The 23,917-nt window shown below is 44.4% G+C and overlaps 2 protein-coding genes across 11 annotated transcripts in view; one reads left to right on the top strand and one right to left on the bottom strand.

Annotated features, from left to right (window-relative positions):
- LIFR (LIF receptor subunit alpha) overlaps positions 1–7,289 on the top strand; it is a 91,817-nt gene extending 84,528 nt beyond the window's left edge. For 6 of the 7 annotated variants that reach the window (XM_059916274.1, XM_059916269.1, XM_059916268.1 and 3 more), the window contains one exon: positions 55–7,289. In XM_059916274.1, the coding sequence (XP_059772257.1) occupies positions 55–678 (624 nt within the window). In that variant the 3' untranslated portion in view covers positions 679–7,289. The remainder of the gene's footprint in view (positions 1–54) is intronic. The other variant, XM_059916275.1, reaches the window with a different exon arrangement.
- Positions 7,290–16,870: 9,581 nt separating this feature from the next.
- The window catches only part of EGFLAM (EGF like, fibronectin type III and laminin G domains), a 167,434-nt gene continuing 160,387 nt past the window's right edge, over positions 16,871–23,917 (bottom strand). For all 4 annotated transcript variants that reach the window (XM_059916264.1, XM_059916266.1, XM_059916265.1 and 1 more), the window contains 3 exons: positions 20,504–20,587; positions 18,874–18,977; positions 16,871–18,061 (listed from right to left, as the gene is read on the bottom strand). In XM_059916264.1, the coding sequence (XP_059772247.1) occupies positions 17,907–18,061; positions 18,874–18,977; positions 20,504–20,587 (343 nt within the window). In that variant the 3' untranslated portion in view covers positions 16,871–17,906. The remainder of the gene's footprint in view (positions 18,062–18,873; positions 18,978–20,503; positions 20,588–23,917) is intronic.

Below are 23,917 nucleotides of genomic sequence, written 5' to 3'. Positions count from 1 at the left end.
CATTGCAGCGGCTTTCTGTGGCATCCTAATCCCTGTTTTAAAACTTATTTCCAGGGAAACAGTGCTCTTAAAACATTGGAAATGAATCCTTGTACCCCAAATAATGTCGAGGTTCTGGAAACTCGATCAACAGTTCCTAAAATAGAAGACACAGAAATAATTTCTCCAGTAGCTGAGCGTCCAGAAGATAGCACTGATGCGCAACCGGAAAACCATGTGGTTGTATCATATTGTCCACCGGTCATTGAGGAAGAGATAGTGAACCCAGGAGCGGATGAAGCCGGAGGGGCCTCACAAGTCATTTACATTGACATTCAGTCCATGTACCAGCCTCAGGCAAAACCAGAGGAAGAACCCGAAAACGACCCTGTAGTGGGGACAGGCTATAAGCCACAAATGCACCTCCTCGTTACTTCTACTGTAGAAGATCTGGCTGCAGATGATGATTTAGACAAAACTGCAGGTTACAGACCTCAGGCAAATGTAAATACTTGGAACTTAGTATCTCCAGACTCACCTAGGTCCACAGACAGCAACAGTGAAATTGTCTCTTTTGGAAGTCCGTGCTCCATTAACTCCCGACAATTTTTGATTCCTCCTAAAGATGAAGATTCTCCTAAATCTAATGGAGGAGGCTGGTCCTTCACAAACTTTTTTCAGAACAAACCAAACGATTAACAGTGTCTCCCTGTCACTTCAGTCTACCATCTCAATAAGCTCCTGTTGCCGGGTCAGCACTGGGCACCTTGGAGGGATCCTGTGAAGTGTTGCTAGTGAGGTGGACTTCACTCATGCAGGTTACACTGCAAGTGTTAATGTGCTTTTAATGTGGTCTCAAAGCCAAAGTACAATAACTCAGAAATTCAATCCACACAACTCACAATTTGGAGCTATTTGTGATTCGAGCCAAAGAATTCTAACATTGCTTTACCTTTAGGAAGCATTTCAATAACGGATACTGCCTGGTCCATACGTGCAAAACAAATCCCACAGCAACTATGTTCTGTTCTGTTGTTCATCAGGTTTTCTCATGCATATACCTTATGGAATTGTAAGCAGATTTGCAGGCAAGGGAGAAAAATGTCAGGGTAACAGATGATGTTTATTTGCCTGACATTTGCTCCATTCTAGATGAAAAACAAGCACAGATTTTAAAACTTTTAACATTATCCTCTATCCACAGAATTTAAGAAAATTAATATAATTTTTAATGTATCAACAGCAACACCTATTTAGTGTTTTGTTTGATAAAGTATGTTGATTTCTGTGCCTACTGTATAATGGTTAGCAAACAGTTTTCTCAGGGGTACAAACTTGGAAAACGAGCGTGACACTGACCAGCTCAAATCAGAATCATGTTTTCTTGCTTTGGAAGATTTTTCACACCGTTCCATTATTTTTTAGCTTTTATGCTAGCTTCCCTTATTAGGTTGCCCTAATATTTAAAACTAAATTTCTAGGACTATAGACCTTAAGTTTAAAAAAAAAATTCATTGTTTTGTTTTTTGGTGACAGTGTCAGCTTTATAAATATATGAGCAAATTCAATATTCCTCATAAGCATGTAATTCCAGTGACTTACTATTTGAGACGACTACTAAGCAATATCTGGCGGCATTAGCCGTCTGTATAGTTCGGATTGGCCTCAGTCCCTCCTGAGAAGACCATGCTTTGAGCCCCGGTTGCCCAGGCAGTGACGATCTCTGACACCTTCTAGCAGGTGTTCCTCCTCATTGTGCATCTTAGCAGTTCCTCCCTCTTAAAGGGTCATCAGTCCAGACTATCTGATTCAGTCCTCAGATTTTTACATGTAAAACTAAAAAGATAATGCGCCTTACAGGGACAGTTACTCAAGGGCTGTTTTATGTGGAATATCATAAGACGGCTTTGAACCCGTGGGCATACCCATATTAAAGGTGCAACAGTTGCTCTGGGCGTCGTCCAGAGTTGTGTCCTCGCAGCATCCTCTGCCCACCGCTGGTTTTCATAAGTGATGTCTAGAATGAATGTGGTTCTTGGAAAAGCAAACTGAAAATCTAAAAAGTGTATATTTTCCCTGCCCTCAGGTTGTCTATGTATTTTGAGTTAAGGCCAAAGTACTTGAAAATTTGGAAGATCTAAAGAAGTCAAGATATGCCTTTTTTTTTTTTTTTTTTATCATCTGAGGTTCTGTAATGTGTTTGCACATAATGGATCAGTTATTTTTTTTCTAGCCCATAATGTATCGTTGTAAAAACCATGTTGTGGAAAAAAGCCACAATAAGTGTGACAAGGGAGAAAGTCTGTTTAGGTACTCTGTTTATGAATCCTGATCTTAATTGCTAGGATTCAGTTAAATTCCTGAGCTTCTTGATATATGAACATGTGGAGTGAAATACAATTAATTATGTATACAAATAGTGTAGTAAAACTACATAATAGCTCACAGAAATTTTCAACAATGAAAATTATATCAAACCAGAGCCACCTGTAAACAGTTCGCTCTGTCTTCTCATTTCTCCTGTTGGGCTCCTTCCCTTTGCTTCCACCCCAGACGCTCAGACCTGGGCCTGCCTTCTCTCCCTGCAGAAGCTTGTTGTTACCACACCCCTCTTGCCCCCAACTCATGCCTTTTTCCCCATCAAAACTCACCAGTCATGTACCTCCTCTCTTTAGGATAAGTGTTGGCCAAGGTAGAAGTTTACTGATCTAAACTCCACTAACCTGAGGTAACGGGAAAAGGCCAGAAGAGATTGTTTGATCTCCGCCATTAATGCATATGTGTTTCAACTGTGACCATCTGTATCCAGAGCCCTATCTAACCTACATTATGACTCATTTGTTTGGCTAATGGTGAATATCACCAGGGCTCTTGAGTCCTATCACTCCATCCAAGACTTCACAGCTTTTTCTGCATGAAGAAGATTCAGAGTGCAGCTCACCTCTCCCCTGCCTCTGGAGATCCATACGCCGGATCACTGGGTCAATGAGAAGCAGAGTATCGCTCTGTTAGTCTGGGCAGGCTCCTTACAACCTGTGATATGCTTAGAAGAGTGTGGTTTAGGTCTGAGGTCAAAACAATTTTCCTTATCTTTTCCCGTTGAATTGAGGATGGCCAGACCTGCTCTGCAGATGGGAAGGGATTACTTCCCAACCCCTGCCCCACCTGGGCACATGGGGACAGGGCAAGGGGAGGGAGCTGGGGAGAGAGAAAACACCCTCTGTCACATATCTCTGGTTGCTTGTGGCACTGGAGACCCTGGTAAACGTGCACTGTTTGTCAGTGCCAGGACCATGCACACGGGTGACAGGTGGTCTAATAGGGCCTTTCTCTGTCCAGTCACATTAGCTCCTCTTTCTGGGGGAGGGCTAACCAAAGGCTGCTTAGAAGGGGAGGCTAGATGTGTTCCCTCCAGCGCTTCCTGACTGGGAGAATAATTGGGAAACCCCTCTTTCCTGCTAAAGTTTCCAGCTAGAACCCAATCATTGGTTAGAAAATTCTAAATGTCTGATGCAGAAGTATATCCCATTATGTCTTGATTAGTGCTGTGTAAAGGATACATTTTCACATCTCCTACAAGCCAGTTAACTTATCAGCCAGTTTCAGATCAAGCTTCCCTTGTGAGGAATGGAGATTCTGGTGGTCATTTTGACTGCATTTCTCTTGTGAGTGGCCATCTTAAATAAACAATATTGAACATAAAAGTCTTCTTGGAAGCCTTAGCTAGGCTTCTGACGTTAGACAGACCTTGTAAGTTATGTACTGCATGGATTAGCATCCGTATACAATTGAGGTCTTCAGTGTGCTGAACCTGTAGAAGCCTGGATTTGACACGATGGCCCGAGTATCTGGAGAGTTGAATTGGGTGTTCATGTGCTTAGGTGATAGAGGTGCTTTGTTCCTGCAGCTTAGACACAGAGGCAGCCATTCATGGAAAAGTTTCAGCCTCATTTTCCATACCAGCATTGCCTTCATGGTTCACGGATCTGAAGGATTGCATTTAGAACATCTACTCCTCTTGCACTCTCGGAAACTGTGGTAAAAGTCACATTCTTCAACCTTCATGCAACTTGTATTCTTGTTGGAAATTAGTCCTGTAATTTCTTAATTGTCTTCATACCGTCCATCTTTAAAGAACATGACAGGCCTTTCTGTATTTGAATAATTAGATATAGTTTAGTGGAGACTAGGGAACACTTTCTTCCAAAAGGAATTTGGAATCAATTTTATGATAGCTTGAAATGAAAGTCCTCCCTAACCTGTCAATATGCAGAAAATGTTATGTCAAATTTTTCTACTGCTCAGGCACATAACCAGATAAAACTTTTTTTTTCTATTTAATTTTTACTGTTTTCTGTTTTGAACCATGTTAAAATTTGTATATCTTTTATAAAATGCCTTTTTATCCTTATTTTGAAAGTATAAAATCGGGCATCTCAGAAGTCAAATGTAGGATCATTAGCTAATCAGTGGAAGTTCAGTCAATTTTTTATTCACTGAGTTCCATCCCAGAATGTGCAGATTCAACAGAGTTTTCCTGAAAGGTGGTATGTGTCAAGATCTAGCTTGTGTAGGTCTGAGACCATTGGCTTGAAGATTCAAATCTACTCTAGAAGTGACTCCACAGTTTGAGTGAAAACTTGAGAAAGACTCATGCAGAAGCGTCACTAGATATCTTATTCCATCCTAATTTTAAGTGTTCACAGTATCTTTTTATTTGATGGGTACACAACGTGGGACATGTTTGTACCAACCAAGTGTTTCTAGTAAATCAACAGCACATTGATGTGTGAGCTTAACTGACTAGGATAAACACTCATTCTCCTGATAAACTCTTTCTTCAAAGCATTATTTTAAACTCGTATTTCCTGCTGAAACAACGTTTCATGGTAGCATACCCATCTTTATTTTTTATATCCAGGAGAAAATCTTTCACAAAAGAAAATAAGTTGTGACTAAACTTACTGGAAATGCAGCTTTTAGACATGACCTTAGAATATCATTGTTAATGGCTTGTTTTGAATTTGGTCTATTTATACCTCCATGGATTATATACCAGGGCTATTAATATTTAAACCTCTTATTTCAATAGGGTGGTGAGATTTTTATTCCTTTTCAGTTAGTACTTTTTTCTTAACTATTACATGATCATATTCATGCTAATTATAATACAAAGGAACTATTTTTAATGCTGATAATGGATTAAAGAACAACATTCTGTTCATTGAAATGTCAGGCTTTATTGTATATGGTAAAATTTCAGGGAATGTGATTTGAATATATCCAAACTCTTATAATTATGATACTGAGTTATGACAGGATTCTATTAATTTTAACCATGGGTAGCATTTGTTCCTCTATTAAGAATGTTAATATTTTGGATTATACGTGTCCATGTTATCAAGAGAATTTACCTGTGCAAGACAAATTCTAACTGTGCAACATTTTTATGAAAATGAAAAGTGATGTTTTTAAGAGGGAAACCCTCTGAATTTTTTTTCCTATGTGCAGGTGCCTAGTTGAAGAAACGTAGAAACAATAAATTCAAAAGCTCTTAAATACTAACCAAATACAAAACAGTAATAACTTATATTACTTTTTGGTTGCTATAACTGAATACCCTAAAAACTGAGAGATGTGAATGGGGGAAAAAAATGAATGTTTAATTGATAAAGAATTGGTTTTTATTACATTTACATATATCTTCTAAGATTGCCTTTGCAGTAGCCAATCAGAACTTTAAAACAAACAAAAAAACTAATAATATAGACCTTATGCTGCACTTAAGCCAAAAATACTTTGTATACCTGATTGAATGGATCACTTAAATGTATTGAATTTCCTTATACATTTAAAATGTACTTCCCTTAAGAATTACTCCATTTTAAATGGGTAACTTTCAATTTCTGAACTTACTATTTTTCCTCAGCATTCTGGTGGTATATTATAAAAGATCGGAAGATTTCTAGGTGGTAATGCAATTTTAATTAAAAAACATGGACAAGTTAACTGTTAGGTTTAACCTTAACATTAGTATTTTTGTAGTTGATCGTAGAAAACAGTACTGAATAATGATTTTCATAAAATTTATTTTTCAAATACTCTGTCCCCTGTTTGATTTTCAGTACTTTTTCCTATTATTTATGATATATCCTTCAATTTAATTTTTTCCTTCCAACATAATGTTTCAGAAAAATGTGAATACGTTATGAATACAACACACAAAAAGAAACCCTATTCCATTCACTGTTGTGGAAGGGTAGGTATTACATGATACCCTGGGATTGGGATTTGTTTTATCCAATTATTTTCTCCAAAAGGAGCAAGGCGTTTTCTTACATTTCAATTCAGAATTGCTTGAAAAAGATTGGCCTGGATAGAGAGACATCCTAAATTTGAGATGGTGCCACCTTAAGGTATGTCCAAAGGTAAAGTCATTTTAGAACATTCAGTTTTCCTAGTAGGAGTGTGTTACCTTTCTTTCTCTTTCATTAGCTGGCCACAAGTCAGAGGTCCTTATAATGCTAGGAAGTTACCAGTTTTTACTTTCAAAATTGCATTATAGTGAATTACTGTTTACAAAATACACATACTGTGAACAGATATGTTTTTGTCTTTTATAAGGTTGTTTGTAGAATGAGTGTTTTTTTAAAGGGGATGTTATATGTTAAATATTTTCAGTTTTTTATAAATACTAGTAACTGTTTACTAATTTTTGTTTGGTCAGGTGTGTGCAAATGTAGCTGAAAGATAGGGAGAAACTGCAAATCCAGAACTGTTTCATTTTTCATTTCTTGAAATGTTACCACTACAGACTTTTTTTTTTTAATCTGAATGATCAGTTGTGATGCTCTGTACCTAAAATCGTGCTTAATCATATCAGGAAACATTTAAATATACATATGCAGGAAGCAAACTATAGATTGCAGTATATTTGTGTGATATTCAGTCTGATTCACACAAGTCTGAGTTTAATATGGAATAAAACAACTCCACTTACAGAGACAACTGAAGTATTTTCTACCTTATGAAAATTTGGAGATTATGTTGCTGTTAGAAGGAAAAATTTGGACATTTTATATCATTGTATAATTTCAGAATTTAGTTTCCATATCTTTTGGGAGACATGGTTAATAGCAAGAACATAGAATATAAGTAACCTATTACTAAGACACCTTAAATGTAAAACTAGTATGCTTGGCTGTTAACTCTAAAGATGTTACTTATGTTTGTTTTTAAAACATGCATGTATTTAACAATTTTATCATAGTATTGTCATGGAAAAAATAAATATATTTTCTTACAACTTACACTGACAGATTTGGGCATTATTTTGGGGTTTTTTTTTTTCCTCCTATTTTAAGCACTTAGGAGAAGTGGCTCCTGCTTTGTTGTTAATACTTTCGGTTCTGTCTCATAAGAATTATAGTGGTTATGAAGCAATCACATAGGGCTCTGACTAAATTTTTAATATTTTAATATATTTCTATGCCATTGATATAACCTTCCATAAGTTTTCTTAAATCTATATTCTATTTACCAGACAGGTTACCATAAAATAATCAGATAGTGGGGAGCCAACATTATAAAACACATACTAAATAAATACTGGTCCTTAAAGTATGGTTTTTCATTTTTTCCCTCTGAGGATAACCTAAACATTTCTTGAAATTCTAGAAATATATCAAAATTTTATTATCAACTTTTTGAATTTGGAAATATAGTCATTGATTCAGCAAAACCTCAGTAATTTTAAAGGATGAAGTGATCTTAAATAGAATTTCATAAGGGGGGAAGTTAAGTCTTCAGTCTTCTGTAGCCTACGCTCACCCACAGTAACAACTGATGTATTATGAAGAAACTGTAGACACCAATTTTAAATTAACTGTGAAACACATGTTAGTATTTAAGTACTATTTAAGAGCTCATACATGTGGTCTGTCCTTTACGGAGACCTCAGTGCATATCTAGTTTCCCAGATGGTGAGTTCTTGAGCCAAAATGTATAGCACCATCAACCCCAGGAAGTTTGAAAGGATCAAAAGGAGAGGAATGATGTAGTTATTAGGGGAAAGCAAAATAGAGGTGTATGAGTAATGTTTTTCATGTATGGTATTCAACATTACACTAAAATGTTAGCGTACAAACAAGTTCATTACAAAAGGCCTGTGTAAGAATTGGTTTTCAGTGGCCTATAAATTTGATCCATTACCCTTCCCCCGGAGTGACTAATAATAGAATTGAATTAAAAGTACTTATTCAGTCTGGAAGAACCAATGAAGTTGAAATAACAAGAGATGTCTTAAACTGATTTGGGATTAAACCCGAGATGATTTTTATCCCAGAGTAATTACGTTCAGATTAAAGAAACAAGAAAAGCTTTTAAGGATGATTTTGATAGAAACTGTTAAGTGGGAATCATGTTAAAATGAGTACAACTGCTGTTCATGGAGCTCATAATTATCCATCCCTACACGTTTGCAAGATGAGAAAGAATTTCAAGTCTCAGCTGACATTGAAACCTTTTCCCCCTCCTGTCCCCAGCCAACTTGATCTCGGCCGCAGAGCTGGGTCTTCACTCTGGACTCAGCCTTCAGAAGCAGGGTGGGTCTGGTTCTCTTCCTGGCGCTAGAGCCCTTGCACACACACCCCACCTGCATTTTCCTCGAGTTGATGGAGAGGCGGGAAGCCTTGAGGAAGCAGAGCATTAACAACACGTGGCCCTTCCTGGCCCCAAATTGCCCAAGGACCAGTGCAGACGACACACCCTCTTCAGAGATGTACCTGGAGTCTGACTTTCTCAATCACCTTTTGTGGCTCCTTTCCTCTTCTGTGGCTTCTGCAGGTGTCACGCCCCGGGCAGCGGCTGCCTCGTGTGAGCTGCGCAGCCCTGGCTCCCGGCCAGTTTCACCACCACTGACTACCTGGGCGACCCCGGAGAAATTCCCCCACCTCTCGCCTCAGCTGTGGGTCTTGATAACCTACCTTTGCGCAGTTGCGGGGATGGCGGGTGGCGGACACAACGCTCCCGACAGAACAGATGTCGGGTTGTTACTCGCTCCTCTATCCCTTGAGAAACCTCAGGAGCACCTCGGACTTTCTGACCCGCACCTTAAAGATGTAAATGCCTTAAAACTGGCTTAGATGCACCTTAGGTTAGTGACATCTCTCAGGTACCCAGAGGGGAGTTAGCCAGCAGGAGGCCTGCTAATTAAAGCACGGGATCTCTTCCCACGGGACCCGATGCTGTAGCCTTCACCTTTCTTCGCTTGGGTAACTTCTTCCGGTCTCCGTCTAAGCGGTGCTGCTCAGAGTAAGTCTTTCCAGGCTCCTGGGAGCCCCATCGTCTGCCTTCCCAGCACGCCCACCTCTCCGCGGTCCGAGCGGCTTCGTTTGATAGCAGGAGTTGAACGGCTGCATCCACAGAGCTTAGCGTAGTGTCCGCCGCATGCATCACAAGTGCTTGATGAATATTCTTTGAATAATTGCGCCTCGAAAGAAAAAGCAGTTTAATATGTTTCCCCAGATATTAGAAATGTTATCTTACAGGGAGGTGATATGCCTGTGGAAGAGTCTCCAAGGATGGAAAGACAGGGCAGTCCTCGTGGAGCTGGCATGCCTCGGAAGAGGAAGGAGTCTTCCCAGGTCATCTGGGAGAAGATCCTGCTGTTCATGGTGGATGCTCCAGTATTTGTTGCATGCAGCTACCCTTTGTTCTCCTCAAAGCAGATTTGCCCTCATCCTGTTATCTCTTTGACAGGAGCAGATAGGGGATAAATGGGCTGTATCGGAAGTGACCACAGCTTAGGGCCCTTCTCCCACCCACTGCCCATTCCCCACCTCCTCCCGCTTTAAAATGTATTTCACCCTCTCTGTCGGGTTCTCTCCATCCTTCCAAGTGACAATGTGCATCACCAAGCGATTCGTTCCTGCCCCCATCTGTCTTTCCACAATCGCATATCTGCTTCTCTAGGAGACAATCCTTGCCCCATCTCCCAGGCATTTACTTGGTGGGCAGGTGCCCTGGTACTTGCTGCAGGCTGCACTGGGCTATAGTCTCCTACTCCACCCAGAACTGACACATACCTCTTCTCTACACCCAAAACTCTCAGGCCAGACGTCCCCAAAGAGCTGGACCCATGGTTTCAGGCTCCTCCAAGTCTACAGCCTTACATTCAGAGAGAAGAGGGCACCCTTCCTCCTGGCTGCCAGGGAGGACTCTGGTTGGCCCGGCCTGTGTCACGTGTCCATCGCTGGTCCAGTCGTGTGGCCCAACAGAAGTTCTATTCAAGGGCCACTTCCACGAGTACCACACAGTTAGAGTTGGAAGAGGACCAGTCCCCCAAAAGAAAGGAGGTGATATTCTGAGTGGACAGAACAATAAATCAGCACTATAGACTCACTGAAGAAAAGCTAGAGAAGAGATAAAAGGAAAAAGAAAAAAAAAATCCCTCAACCTTCTCATGCAGCATTAGCTATTTTTAACGTTTTACTTTTTGTCCTTTCAGACATTTTTCTATGTGAATGTGTATGTATATATATATTTACACGTATTTTCATATGTTTGTACCTGTATGCATATATATAAAATTATATTGTATATTCTATTTTGGAACTTGATTCTTTTATAGAACATTTTGAAAATCTTTGAATATCAATAGGATATTTTATGGCATTATTCTTTCATGGATATATAAGATTCCAAAGTATAGATGAATTCTTTAAATTCAGCGTTCTGGACATTTGTACTGTTCACACTTTTCATTAAATAATGGATGACTTTAAAACTCAGATGAAGCTGTTTGGCACTGTTTTTTTTCAGCCTTAAGAAGCCACACTTGAATTCACACTAGGTGCCACTGGCCCGTGATGCTCAAGAACTCCCAAACCAGCTTTCCTATGCTGTCATATGTGGTTTTCACCACTGAGTGACTAGTGAAGATTTTGACCTAATGCAGAGCTCTACTGCTTACATGCTGTTTCCTCTAAGATGATGGGGCGGCCAGCAGGAGCTTGGAGCAGGGACTGCTCAGGGCTCATCCACTGAAATCCAAGCTGGGCCCCTAGTCATTGGCGACAGTTCCAGGACCCAGGGGAAACAGGATTTTGCAATATTTATTGATATAAGGAGAAATTTTAAAAGACTGCCATGGTCTCTGGGAATAGAAGTTCTCTTATCCTGGGAGTCTTGGTTTGGCTCATGGTTTGGGGAACTAACAGAATGTGGCACATTCTTCGGATGGGACAGCACATGACGTAAAGTGCACTTGAAGGAAACAAAGCAGGTCTCTGGTGAAGTACGGTCTGGAGGTGGGAGAGACTGGGGTCAGAGGTGAAGAGGGTTGGCGGAGGCAGATTCTCAGACGGTCCCTGGGACTCCTGGGCCCGGCTCTACACACCTGGTACAATCCCACCCCCTGGAGTGTGGCCCGGCCTGTGCCTATGACGGGAAAGCACTCCCACAATCAGGTTACTCATCAGTCGACCCTGTGTTAACGAAAAGGGAGGCTGCACAGGGCGGGCCTAACCTCATCAGGAGAGCTCTTACAAGAGAGACCGGGCCTCTCAGAAAGACGGTCTCCTGCTGGCTTTGAGGAAGCAGGTGCCCAGTGGCCTTGGAAGAGGGCCCGAGTCTCCAAGGACCCCACAGGCCTGGCCGATGCTGGTTTGAGGAACAGAGACTTCACTGGCCTTTATGTTCTCCCCGGTGCCTCGTCCAGGTTGGTTTGCATACAGTGAGTACCCACGAGGGGCCGCTCCAGCAGTGCTTGTGAGGATCCAGGAAATCATTTCGCATCCCCACCCCATCCTAACAACCCCAAAGCCCCCGAACAAACTCCGAGGACTTCAGGCTTCCAGGCCAGAGGTAGTCACGTGACCGTGAATCAGGCCCCAACCCTGAGGGGCAAATCCTCTGAGGTGCTGGACCAGGAGATCACACAGCTTATTCTATTTCTGAGGCGAACATGTGGCCTGGACAACTATTGGGCACATTTTCTACTCTACTGGACAGTGCCCCCCGTTTCATACCCACCTGCCCACAGTTGCCCTGTGAACCCTAAGGTCTGTGAGAGGAAGGCATGCCTGCCGCCAGGGCTGGGAGTCACCATGCAGCAGGCCTTGCACCCCGACCCTCTCTCCTCCACAGTCCTCTTGTCTGAGGGTCCCTTTACTCTGCTTCTACTTTCCTTCAGCCAGTTTCCTAGCAGGGCTTTCCATAGCTAATCCTCTGGCCTGGTGCCCGTTGCTTTTGTTTCTAAATGAGCGTAGATGTGCAGATTCCTTGCGCTTCCCTGGCCTTCCTTCTCACAGATATTCCCATCCAAGTCCCCTTTTAGCCAAGTTGGAGGTGCAGCCCCTTAGCACCAGGCTGTCCGAGGCGGCCAGAGCCCCAGGCCGGGCCCTTGCTTGAAGGTGGGCAGCTGGGACATGGGGGGGAGGCCTTACCACATGTTCAAAGATCTCTGTGCCTTGGTAAACCTTTTGGATCTTGAGCAAGTCAGAGAGACAAAGAGAGACAACGAGAAAGGCAGCAAACGCAGCCCAAGCGCTGAGACACATAGTTTCTCGCACGTCTTTCCAGGAAAAGGCGAGTGCTCCTGGGAGCTGTGCACTTTCTAGGATAAAGACGTCTTAGCAAGGGCAGGAGGAGGAGGAGAGGCAGGGAGTTTTTTTCTGTTGCCTGCCCTGCTCTTGCTGTTCTCAGCTTGGCCAGGGCCGGGCAGGGGCCCAGGGGAGCACACCACTGCTTGGAAATAGCTTGCAGCAACTCCCCTGAGTGCTGGAGGTTATTTGTGGAGGAGAAGCCAGAGGAGAGAAGGAAAAGACTTCAAGCCCAGACCTCATTGCCTGTCGGGGGCCCTGAATCCCTCTCCAACGGAGCGGCTCTGGTCTCTGCTTTCAGATTTGTTCAACCCGGCATCCTTGCGACGGGAGAGCTTTGGAAGAAAGCAGACTTGGAGCTGTGATGAGAGCCCAGCAGGCAGACACTAGGGGACTGGCCTCTGCCCAAATCCCCCTCACCCACAAGACTCTCCTGCCAATGACAGCTAACCGGAGGGAGCCCCAGAATGCCCCTGAACAAGCCTCGGGTCCACGGGCCGCTGCATCTGACTGAAGGCTGGGTAAGGGGTAGAAAAGTTCCACAGTGAAGCACCGTGGTTGTATGCTGTGGAAGGACCAGGAGCAAGTCACTTGGTCTTTCTGGCCGGCTTTTGTCTTTGTGAGTCAAACTGGCCTTGCCCATGTGCTCTGGCTGTCATCAAAGGAGGGCTGTTGCTGAGATCAAATATGTGAACATTCTTTGAACATGAGGTTGAAGTGCAATTACTCACAGGGCCTGTCTCAGCAGCCAGACCATGCTGTTGAACTGGATTAGTCATTTAGCTGCCTGAATATAGCCACCTGTAAACTGGAACTTCCTAATGACAGCCTGTCACTTCCACCAGGACGCACCAGCTTAAATGCCTGCAGACCTCGTACTCCACGGCCTCCCCGAGGCTGAGGCAGGGCCACTGATATTTCCCTTGTCTGTTTAGTGCGAGCTGTAGAACAATACCCAGTGCTGATGCAGTTGAATGGCCCCCCTTTTCCATCTTGGCAAGTAATTATGCAGACCGGGCTGAAAGCAGCACAAATCCCTTACTTTGGATTCTGATCTTGGACTCCGTGCTGGCAGCCCTCGTCCCTCTGGGCTCCTTCTGGATGGTAGTCCTAGAGCTCTTCTTTCCTGCCTTTGACCAGCTAAGCACACACCCTTCTCAGCTAAGGGACTGGCTATCTCAGAGCACACACCTTACCGCCCCTCCACCTGCAAGGGCAGCGGCTGAGGGTTCCTAGAAGAGACCAGGAAGGGACTGGGAAGCAAGCAGTAAATGCTCCGTCCAAGCCCCTCTCCTCAAGGATGAATCGTCTTTCCTTGTGGAGCTGGAATTCTCTGCCTTTATTCTCGCCCTCAGCCAGGCCTCCGCAGGCTGCCCCTTGGTGCTTCCCTCCCAGGGGAGAGCAGCCTTGGTTGCGGGGGGGCTTGCTATCAGAGCTCTGAGAGGGGCTGCGAGCCCCTCCTTCTCGCTCTTCTCTTTCCTTTGGGAGCTCTCTGTGCTAAAAACAAGCTTGCTGAGAATCCTATTTTTCTGGGTGAAAGGTGAAAAATGCAGCACTTCCTCCAAGTGGAAAGCACTGGGCCCGCCAGCTCCGGGCACATTTCCGAGATCCCTCCTCCCACTCGGGGGAGGAGACAGCTCCTTGCCAGGGGGAGAGGAGAAGAGGTGGGCGGTGGAGGGAGGGAGGGAGGCGAGGAAACCGGAAGGGAAGCACCGGTTACTCTGAAGCCTGGGCTGTGGGCATGTGGAAAGCAGAGGGCCCGTTTGTGTTGGAGGGGCCTGGGGGCTGGACAGGCCTGGGCCCAGAAATGGAAGGCAAAGAAGAGGGCGGGAGACCGGCAGCTGCTCAGAGGTGCCTGAGTCGCAGGGTCACAAGCTGCCGCTCCTCGGGCCCCGGGGCAGCATGGGGACAAAGATGACCCCGCAGACCTTTCTGAGAAAGAGCCCCCAGGCGAGCTTAGAGGAAGCACGTGCCGGTGCGAGAGTCAGTTTTTGTAGGAAAAGCAAGAACATTCCCCTTCTTGACACCACCCCAGCCGTCCTTGCTTAGGACACATGGGAAGTTCTGGAGAATTTCCTCAGATGCTGATTGTGGGACAAAAGCTTTTCAGTAACCCAGGCTTCGTGATATCCTTCCTGGGCGGGACAGGGATGGCGTTAACCTTCGAGCTCCCTGGCTCCTCCTCAAACCTCTTCCTCCAGCCAAGAGCCCAGCCAGCCTTCTCCGACATGCCCCTCCACAGAGCCGCTGCCCAGAAGCCATGGCGCAGATCCCTTCCCCTGCCAGGCCCTCCTCCTCAGAACGACAACGCGGCTGCCAGGTACCAGGCAGCAGGTGGACGAAGGGGGGACAGCAGCGGCACAGCAGGCAGGGCTGGAAGAGGCGGACGCTGCTCCCCCCGCGGGGCCCGTGACTGCAACCTCCCAGGCCTCCGCGCAGCCCCAGGGATCCCACGGATGAACTCCTGTCAGGGGCCGCCTCATCCCTGTTGCACCATTTCCTCAACAGCACAGGACTTGCGGTGGTGGATTGGTTGCGCTAATGGCCCTAATTCTCCACCCTCCCTGAATCCATGCTCTGTGCCAGGTGACTCTGCAGTTGCTCTCACAATGGAGAGAGAGTCTATTTCTTCATCTCTCGAATGTACGGACTTTGACTAACACAATGTGGCAAAGGTGACATGAGGCAGTTCCAATCCTAGGCTGTAAAACGCCTTAGACCTCAGTTCCGGTGCTCTCACCCTCCTCCATCACCGAGTGAAGGGCATGTCAGGCTAGCTCACGGGTCCCAGCAGGAGGGGTGGAGCAGACCCAAGTCACCTCCCCATCCCAGCCAAGGCTACGATAAGCGAGCCACCTTACACATGTGAACAAGTCCCACTGAGACCAGAAGAACCGCCTAGTCAAGCCCGGCCAGGATCAGCAGAAATGCCAAGCTGACCACTCGAGGCACGGAAGCTATCAGCACATCTTGCGGTATGCCACTGAAGTTCTGTGGTTGTTTGTCGTGCAGCATTATTGTGGCGATAGATAGCAGATACACTTAGAGAGGAAACCGGGGGACCCACAAAACCAGGCTGCGTTCTCCTTGGCTCTCCTGCACATCTGAACCCAGGTCTAATCCCTCAGCTTCAGGACAAAGTTTATATTCTCCCAACCACCTGTGTTATAAACTCATCCCATGTTTCCCGAATTTTGGCTACTGAGAGGGTGAAAGAGCTTGGGATATACTGTCTCTTACCCTGTTCTCCCACGCTGAGCCCTCCCATATGATCAGCTCCTCTTGGGTCCCCCTATTCTGCTGCCTTCTCACCTGCAGCCTCTCTACGGCTCTGACTTCATCACGTGTCACCCCTCTTTTCCTAGCCCACCTAGGGAAAGGCAATTCATCACCCTCATCACTCCCGGGTCCCCAGCCCCGGGTTACCGTGTTTTTCTCAGGATGACACTTGCACGGAACAACAGCCCATCCGCAGCACAACTCTTCTGGCTTCAGCTCAACTGGACGTTTTGACAAAATCACCGTGACTTTTTTTTTTGGACTGGAGGCAATCGATTCAAAATGTGAATCAATTGGAGTTGTGAAAGCAACTCCATTATATCTTGGGAAGCACTGACCCTGGATGTCTCCAAGGAGACGGTGTTGAGGTGAGGGTGACAGGGAGGTGGTACACCCACTCTCTACCACGTGGCTTTCTCCACACCGCACTCACAGGTGACATACGCAGGAGAGGATGAATTGCTGTTGTCGTGACCATCATTGCTCTGAGAGGAAGGATCCTGGTCATCGAAGGTTCCCAAAGACAGGAGGCAGAAGGGTGAAGCTCAAGGCGAACGTCTCTAGTTTATTTATTCATTTTTTTAGAACCCTTAATGTGCCTAAAACTGTGCTTGGCACAAAGCTCAAAGCCTTCGCTGACCGCCTGCTGCACAAGCAAGGGCAGAGTCATGATGAGACTAATTATAGGCGCTTGTGTGAGGTGGGTCACATTTCCCTCCTCTCTGGTGGCAGCATTCATCTCACTTGCCCTTAGCAAGTCCTGCCATGGGGATCTGCCAGTGAGCCAGCTGTCTCCGGGGTCATCGCGTGAGTAGCAAAGTGGCACTGTGATGGCTCAGAAGGAAGCAGCGCCGCTTCTCTGGTTCTTGCCCAGATGCTCAGACCAGGCTGAGGGCGCCCCCAGCTCAGCCTGAGAAACACTGACTGTATTCGTGTCCATTTCTAGACACCGCCTCGGGAGGTATCAGTAACCCCTCCACAGGTGAACGAACGACTAAATGAACGTGCTGTAGCCTTCTTCATCTTCTTTATTCAAGTTCACTACAGACACCCCCCCACTTAGAACCAGAATGACAGTGACCCACCTCAGTAACACATGTGCCTTTCCATCTGCTTATTCTGGAAGCTTCACAGTCACCTCCTTGAGTCACCATTTACCGAGAGAGAACCGTCAGCTCCCCGAAGTGCCCACCCCAAGTTACCTACCCTGCTCTGCTGATGCCACAAAGGGCCCAGACAAGTCTCCTTTGGGAGAAAATTCTTAGGAAGTGTGCAAAGAATTCAGGGCTGTCCACCCAAACTTGCAAAAGTATACTGTATGGACAATCTGTAGCTATAAAAATATACACATACAAAAGGACAGCTACAAAGTCATGGCGCCCATTTTCTTAGATTTGCATTATAAAAAGTACGGATTTCTCATTAAAGGTAAACTTTCGGGGGGGCAGCTTTATAATTATGATTCTATCTCTAGTCTCCCTTAATCCTTATTTTCATAGTCAGAGCATAATGAACCAGCCAGTGAGGAGGGGAAGGGGTTAATCCTAGTAATTCATGGACCAAAGTAGAGAAATTTGAGGTTCAAGGTCTTACAGTCATTCTGCTGTCAGTAAGAGTGTCAAGAGTCAGGGGAGGAGAGAAGTATTTTAATACTGCCCTTTGGGTCTCTCTCTCTTTTTTTTTTTCCTTTCTTTTTTTTTTTTTTCTTACAAACTATGAATCACAACACAGTCATTGAGCTACAGCAGACAGGCTCGGAAATTCGCCGTGATGTGTGATCTCTGGTGGCCACTACACATTCAATGGACAAAGTCCGACGCTTCCTACACAGAGCATTCCGTTGGGTTTGGCCCACAGGATGTCAGCAGGAAAGGCCACCCAGGGACTCTTGTCTCGGTCCTAGTTTCCCATCAGGGGGTACTTGCTCCTTGATGAGAGGAAACACACCTGGTCCCCATGCCTCTGTGTGTAGTGTCAGGCAAGGTCTTGGGGCCCCCAGGATTCTCAGGATAGAAGGTTCTGTCCCTTGGGCAGAGCCAACTGCTGTTACTTGGCTCCACAAGTGTTGATGTTTTTCCCATCCACGGCGTCTTCCACGAGGGAAATGTGGTAATCGGTGGACAGGGTGAAATGAGAAATGCAGCCCACGAGGCCTCGCATGTACTGCCTGTTAGTGTGCAGAGCAATTTCCTTCATTCCACCTGCCAGGAAGCCAAAGGAAGATGACGTGAGTCAAAGGGAAGGATGTCTCTTCAGTATGCCTGAGTGTCTACTGACCAAGGCGTCCCTCAGCTGACAGGATAGGTGAGGCTGCGGTACCTAGAACTCAGGACATCGCAGCTGTCTAATTTATAATTGTCCTTGCAGGAACAAGCTGACTTGGATCAATTTGATACACAATCAGAGCCTATAAGTATCCACCTCATAAGTGATTTCTGACCTAGTTGACCACTTAAAACCAAATAGTACCTGGTAAATTTTGAAATGTATAATGTCAACAAAATGTAGTATGTGTGGTAAGAGGTGATGTTATCTTAAACCAAGAGAAATACACTGATGTTGAATGCTTTCGATTAAGTTCACTTTTAGGAAATATCATACAGATAGAGGTATATTTTCATGTTGATGTGTCAGCGTTAGTGGGTTCTAAGCTATTTACAAAAATACCACTCATTCTAACTCTGAGGGGGCCGGAAAGACAGATCCTCCTTCCTCAGGGAGAATTCAAGGAGCTATATTTAGCAGGTTCCTGTTCTATAAACAAGAAAAGCAGGGTTTTCCTGGTGGATCAGTCCACAGCACAAAAGCATCTAAGTGCTTCCTGACCCCTCAGCCATGAGTCAGAAGTTCAGAAAATGGAAGAATGGAATATCTGGAGAGCTTCCTGATTTCCAAGTATTTGACTGATCCAGTGAAGTACACAGCTTTGGGAAGCCCCAGCATGACAAATGGAAGGTTAAGAAGAAAATGCACTGGCATAATTTAGGTTTCGTCAAAGGTCAAGGTCACTTACCCACATACAGTGCTCCATTGATGTTGAGCTGCTTCATCATGCCAGGTGACTTGCCTGTTCTGGCCCCATAGTCATCCACAGTTATCTTTCCTGATTGGCCATCCCTGTAAAAACCGCCACCATTTTTTGGAGCTTCATTCACTAATTCAATCATGCATTCATTTTAATACAAATGTATTATTGAAATCCTTACTAAGCACCAGGCACTATACTAAATGATGGAGCTGCCAAAATGAAACAAACAAAAACAAACAAACAAAAAACCACCGAAATTCCTAAGACAAACAAAAAATCAAATTGCCGGTGATGCCACAGTGTCACCACTCTATGGTAGAAGAATGGCCGGGAGCTGTGGAATTCTACAGGATGACAACAGAAGCCCAGGGAAAGCTTCTGAAAAAAAGATTCTGAGATGCGTTTTGAAGGCTGGGTGGGTCAGGTGAAGGAGAAGGCTAATGCAGACAGGAAGTGGCAACGACAAAGAGAGAAAGGACATGGGGGTTGGTACAGACTGAGCATACAGAATTCTAGAGGTGGGAACAGAGTAGTAAAAGATGAAGCCAGAAGCAGATGGTGAAGGGCATAAGGAGCTTAGTTAGAATTTATCCTGAAGGTGAGAGGGAACCAGAGAAGAACTTTAACAGGAGGGGTGGTGGTGACATGGTGACACATGGTGAGTGTGGATGTTATTCTAAGCACAATGGGAAGCCAATGCAGTAGTCTTTGTTGGTAGAAGATTACTCTCAGGGAGGATGAAGAATGGCTTTGAGGTTTCTAAAGGACCCAGAGAGTCACCCAAAAGTGACTCTGAGGACAGTGGAATGGAGGTGTTCATCTGTGGCAAGGGCTTTGCAGTTTTTTAAGGTGGTTTCCAAAAAGCAGCCACACTTCTCCTCCTTCTCCTTCTTTTCTTCCTCTTTTTTTAACGAGTTCTTTATTGGTCTTTTAATGTTCCTTTTTTATAGCAATCACTTCTTGTTTCTTAGGTTAATAGCCTCTCTTATCTCACTGATGATATTAATGCTTTCATCATTGTTTTCATTCATAGTCTCTGTTTCCTCCAAGTTGCTTTGTTATATCTATTTGTTCTGATATCCATCTTTCATACTGGAAACTTTTTTCAAATGCCTAGTGATCCCCGACTGCCACACAGATAAGTGTTGAGCGCCAAGAAACAGACTGGAAGCCCTGTGTGCTGGATGGCTTTTGTTGACTGTGCTGTGATCTGGCTCAGTAATTGCCTTGGGGGAATACCTGGATTTCCTATTCTTCTTACTGTGGGGTATAGACCTGGCTCCCAGCATTCTGGGATCTCCTCAAAGTCCACCTGCCCTGAAATCTTATCTCACTAGAGATATCTAGATCTCCCTGGAAGCTGAGGGCTTCTTCAAGTTTAGCCATCGACATTCTTTCTCTAGAAGATCTCTAATGAGTGAAGATTTGGGAGTTCAGCCTCTCTGGCCTGCTAGTGTTAGTAAAGGGCACAGGTGGGAGTTGGTACCGAGATGCTCTAATGACCCGGATCAAGGATACTTGGATGCCAGGCCAAGATGGGGAACAGGAAGTGGGACTAAAGGGAATTGGAGAGCACATCCCGTCAGCTCTGTCTCACACTGTGGCAGGTACTCACCGAACAGCCTTGACTCGGTGCCACCGACCGTCATTGAATGAACCGTTCACCATGATGGATGCTACACCACTGCCCAGGTTATAGCTAAAGGCGTCGGAGAAGAACAAGACAGAGAACAGAATAAAACACTGATGTACAGACCGATGGTCGTTCACAAATGATTCTCACTGAGAAAGTTCTTTGGAGCTCAGGATGTAGTTTCTTTAACACAAAACAAAACAATGTTATAAAGACACTAGGTCCCCAGATTAGGCCATGAGTGACCAAAACTGGTTTTTTATTTTTAATTGTGGTAAAGTTTACAGTCTTAACTATTTTTAAGTGTACAGTTCAGTAGTGTTAAGTATATTCACATTGCTATGCAACCAATTCCAGAACTTTTTCATCTTATAAAACTGAAACCCTCTACCCATTAAACAACTTCCCATTTCGCCCTCCCCCAGACCTTGGCAACCACCATTCTACTTTCTGTTTCTATGAATTTGACTGCCCTAGGTACCTTGTATAAGTAGGGTCATACAGTGTTTGTCTCTTTGTAACTGGCTTTTTTCATTTAGCATAATGTCCTCAAGGTTGATTTATTTTAGGCTCTATGTACAGTATTAGAGCATAAGGAACAAAAGGGCTTTATCGTTTGTAATGTGGTGTATCAATACTAGGTTGAATAGTATCTCCCCAAAATTAATGTCCACCCAGAATCTCAAAATGTGACCTTATTTGGAAACAAGATCTTTGCATATGTAATTAGTTACGAGGGGTTATACGGGGGTTATATGGGGTTAGGGAGGAAGTCATATGGGGTTAGGGAGGCCCTAAATCCAATATGACCGGTGTCCTTATAAAAAGGGGAAATTTGGACACATAGACAAAGACATACAGAGAAGAACGCCACATGAAGATGGGACTGGAACGATGCATCTATAAGCCAAGGAACACCAAGGATTGCCAGCAACCATCAGAACCTGGGGGAGAGTCATAGAACAGACTGCCTCAGAGCCCCCAGAAGGAAGCCACCCTGCCAACAGCTCCAGGTTGAAATTCTTGCCTCCAGAACTGTGCGAGAATACATTTCTATTGTTTTAAGTCACCCAATTTGTGGTAATTTGTTAGGGCAGTCCTCAGAAACTAATACATGTGTTTTTACTTTTCAAAAAACAAAACAGAACAAAACATTGCAGAGCAAGCTGAACCCCAAAGAATTTATGGGAAGTTGCCTAAAATCTCAAAGTTAACGTATAGGACTTGAACTTGGTGTCTTACCTGCCTCCCACCCTGCCACATTTTACTCGGTAGCTTTCTATTTCCTATTTCAGTTGCCAGATACTGTGATATGCTAAGGGGATCAGAAGACATGCATATGTTGTTTACCAGAGAGAAATAACCCTCTTAGTCCACTGTTCATTCGATTATTCTAATTTAACTCAATACAACAAATATTTGGTGAGTGACTATTCTAGGCCGGGCACTGGACCAGCTGCCTAGACCTCCCCTTGATAAAATAATAAAGCCTATGTAATCATGCTTTTGAAGGAAAATGTATTCCACCTGGACAACCCTCTTCTCATCTTGTAAGAGGACATGTCTCTTCTCTAGCTCGTTGGCCAAGAAATAGGAATATTGAGAGGAAACCCGCATTAGTCACTGAGCTCTTGCATGCACTCAGTATAAGAAAAGAGCAAGAATAGAAAGCTTTGGCTTTCCCCAGGGAAAGCACTATGGGTCCTTTCTTTAATACTGGAGCCTCAAAGAAGTCACACAGCCCATCGACATTTAACCAAGAATAGAACTCGGGTGACTTGACAAACTCTGAGACAAAGCTGTTGCTCTGACCCAGAAAAATCCACTGTTTTCTAATGAATTTTCCCACATCAAGTGTCTCCTTGTATGAAGCAGCCTGGAGGTGGAATTTTCAGATTTCATTATTTAGTGGCCAAATGCTTGTTGAAGAAATGAATGAGTATAAGGCAGGGCTGAGAGCTGGTTGGCAGAAACCAACCAGCTGAATTACTGGGGCTGAATTACTATGTGGGCTTTTATGAGAGGCAGAACGGGGTGATAGAAAGAGCCTAGACACTTGGATTAGATGAATCTGCCTCAATTCCCAGTCTCGCCAATTACTAGTTCTGTGATCTTGGGCAATTTGCTTCGTTTCTCTGAGCCTAAATTTTCTAATCTGTGAAATGGGGTAATAATACCTTCCCTGAAGGATCTTAGGGAAGATTCAGTAAGATAACATATGTAAAGAGCACAGCACATAGTAGGAGCCAAACAAATAATCCCACCGCCCCCAATATATGCAGTACTTAATGCAGCTTGGATATAGCGTCAAACAATACAACCTGGGGGAACTAGCAATAGGAGAAAGTTGCCGCCAAGAGATAAACTTATCAAGCCTCTCCTGGAAGAGTGGTCATGTGTGAGAGTAAACCAACAGGCTGTAAATATGTAACCAGAACGTCCAGAAACACCCAGGTCTCAGAATCAAGGTGACTTGGGTATAGCTGCAGTGGCACTAGACTGGAATGTGATTGTAATCCAGTGAATAGAAACCTTTTCAGTTGTGTTCGGACAAAGGACGGGCCTTCTTCTCCTGTTCTCCAGCCTGATAACATGCTTGTTCATGCAATGAGCCAGATTGTATTCAAGGGAGCAAACGCTGAACCCAGCAGACAGGAATTCAGCCATCACTGCAGGTGGTGGTGTGGCCCAGTTGGCACATCTCTGGCCTGACTCTCCAACCCCCCTCGACTCTCTCTGATTTCAGACCCTCCGAATAACCTCCTGCTCCCCCAGACACCTGATACATCACCCTGGAACTTCTCTTTCTTTTAAATAATAAATGACCAAGAATAGTGGTTGCCTTCGTTGGGAGAGGGCATGAGGGAGCCTTCCTGGGTGTGGGTGGAGAAATGTTTTATACCTTGTTCTGGGTGGTGGTTACACAGGTGTTTACAAGTTTAAAAATGTATTGAGCTGTACACCTAGTATTTTGCACTTTATGTACGTTATACCTCAATTTTTTAAAAATTGAACTATAGTTGAATTACAACGTTGAGTTAGGTTCTGGTGTACAGGGAAGTGTACACCACCAGTCTATGTATATGCTTTTTCAGATTCTTTTCCATTATAGGTTATTACAAGATACTGAATATAGTTCCCTGTGCTATACAGTAGGACCCTGTTGTTCATTTTATAAATAGAACTGTGTATCTGTTAATCCCAAACTCCTAATTTATCCCTCCCAACCCCCTTCCCCTTCGGTAACCATAAATTTGTTTTCTATGTCTGTGAGTGTGCTCCTGTTTTGTAGATAAGTTCATTTGCGTCACATTTTTTTTAGATTCCACATATGAGTGATATCATATAATATTTGTCTTTCTCTGACTCACTTCACTTAGTTATACCTCAATTTTT

This window comes from Balaenoptera ricei, chromosome 3 (genome assembly GCF_028023285.1).
Source record: "Balaenoptera ricei isolate mBalRic1 chromosome 3, mBalRic1.hap2, whole genome shotgun sequence".
Lineage (NCBI taxonomy): Eukaryota > Metazoa > Chordata > Mammalia > Artiodactyla > Balaenopteridae > Balaenoptera > Balaenoptera ricei.
The sequence above is the reverse complement of the archived record's forward strand: the minus strand, read 5'-3'. Positions and strand labels throughout refer to the sequence as shown.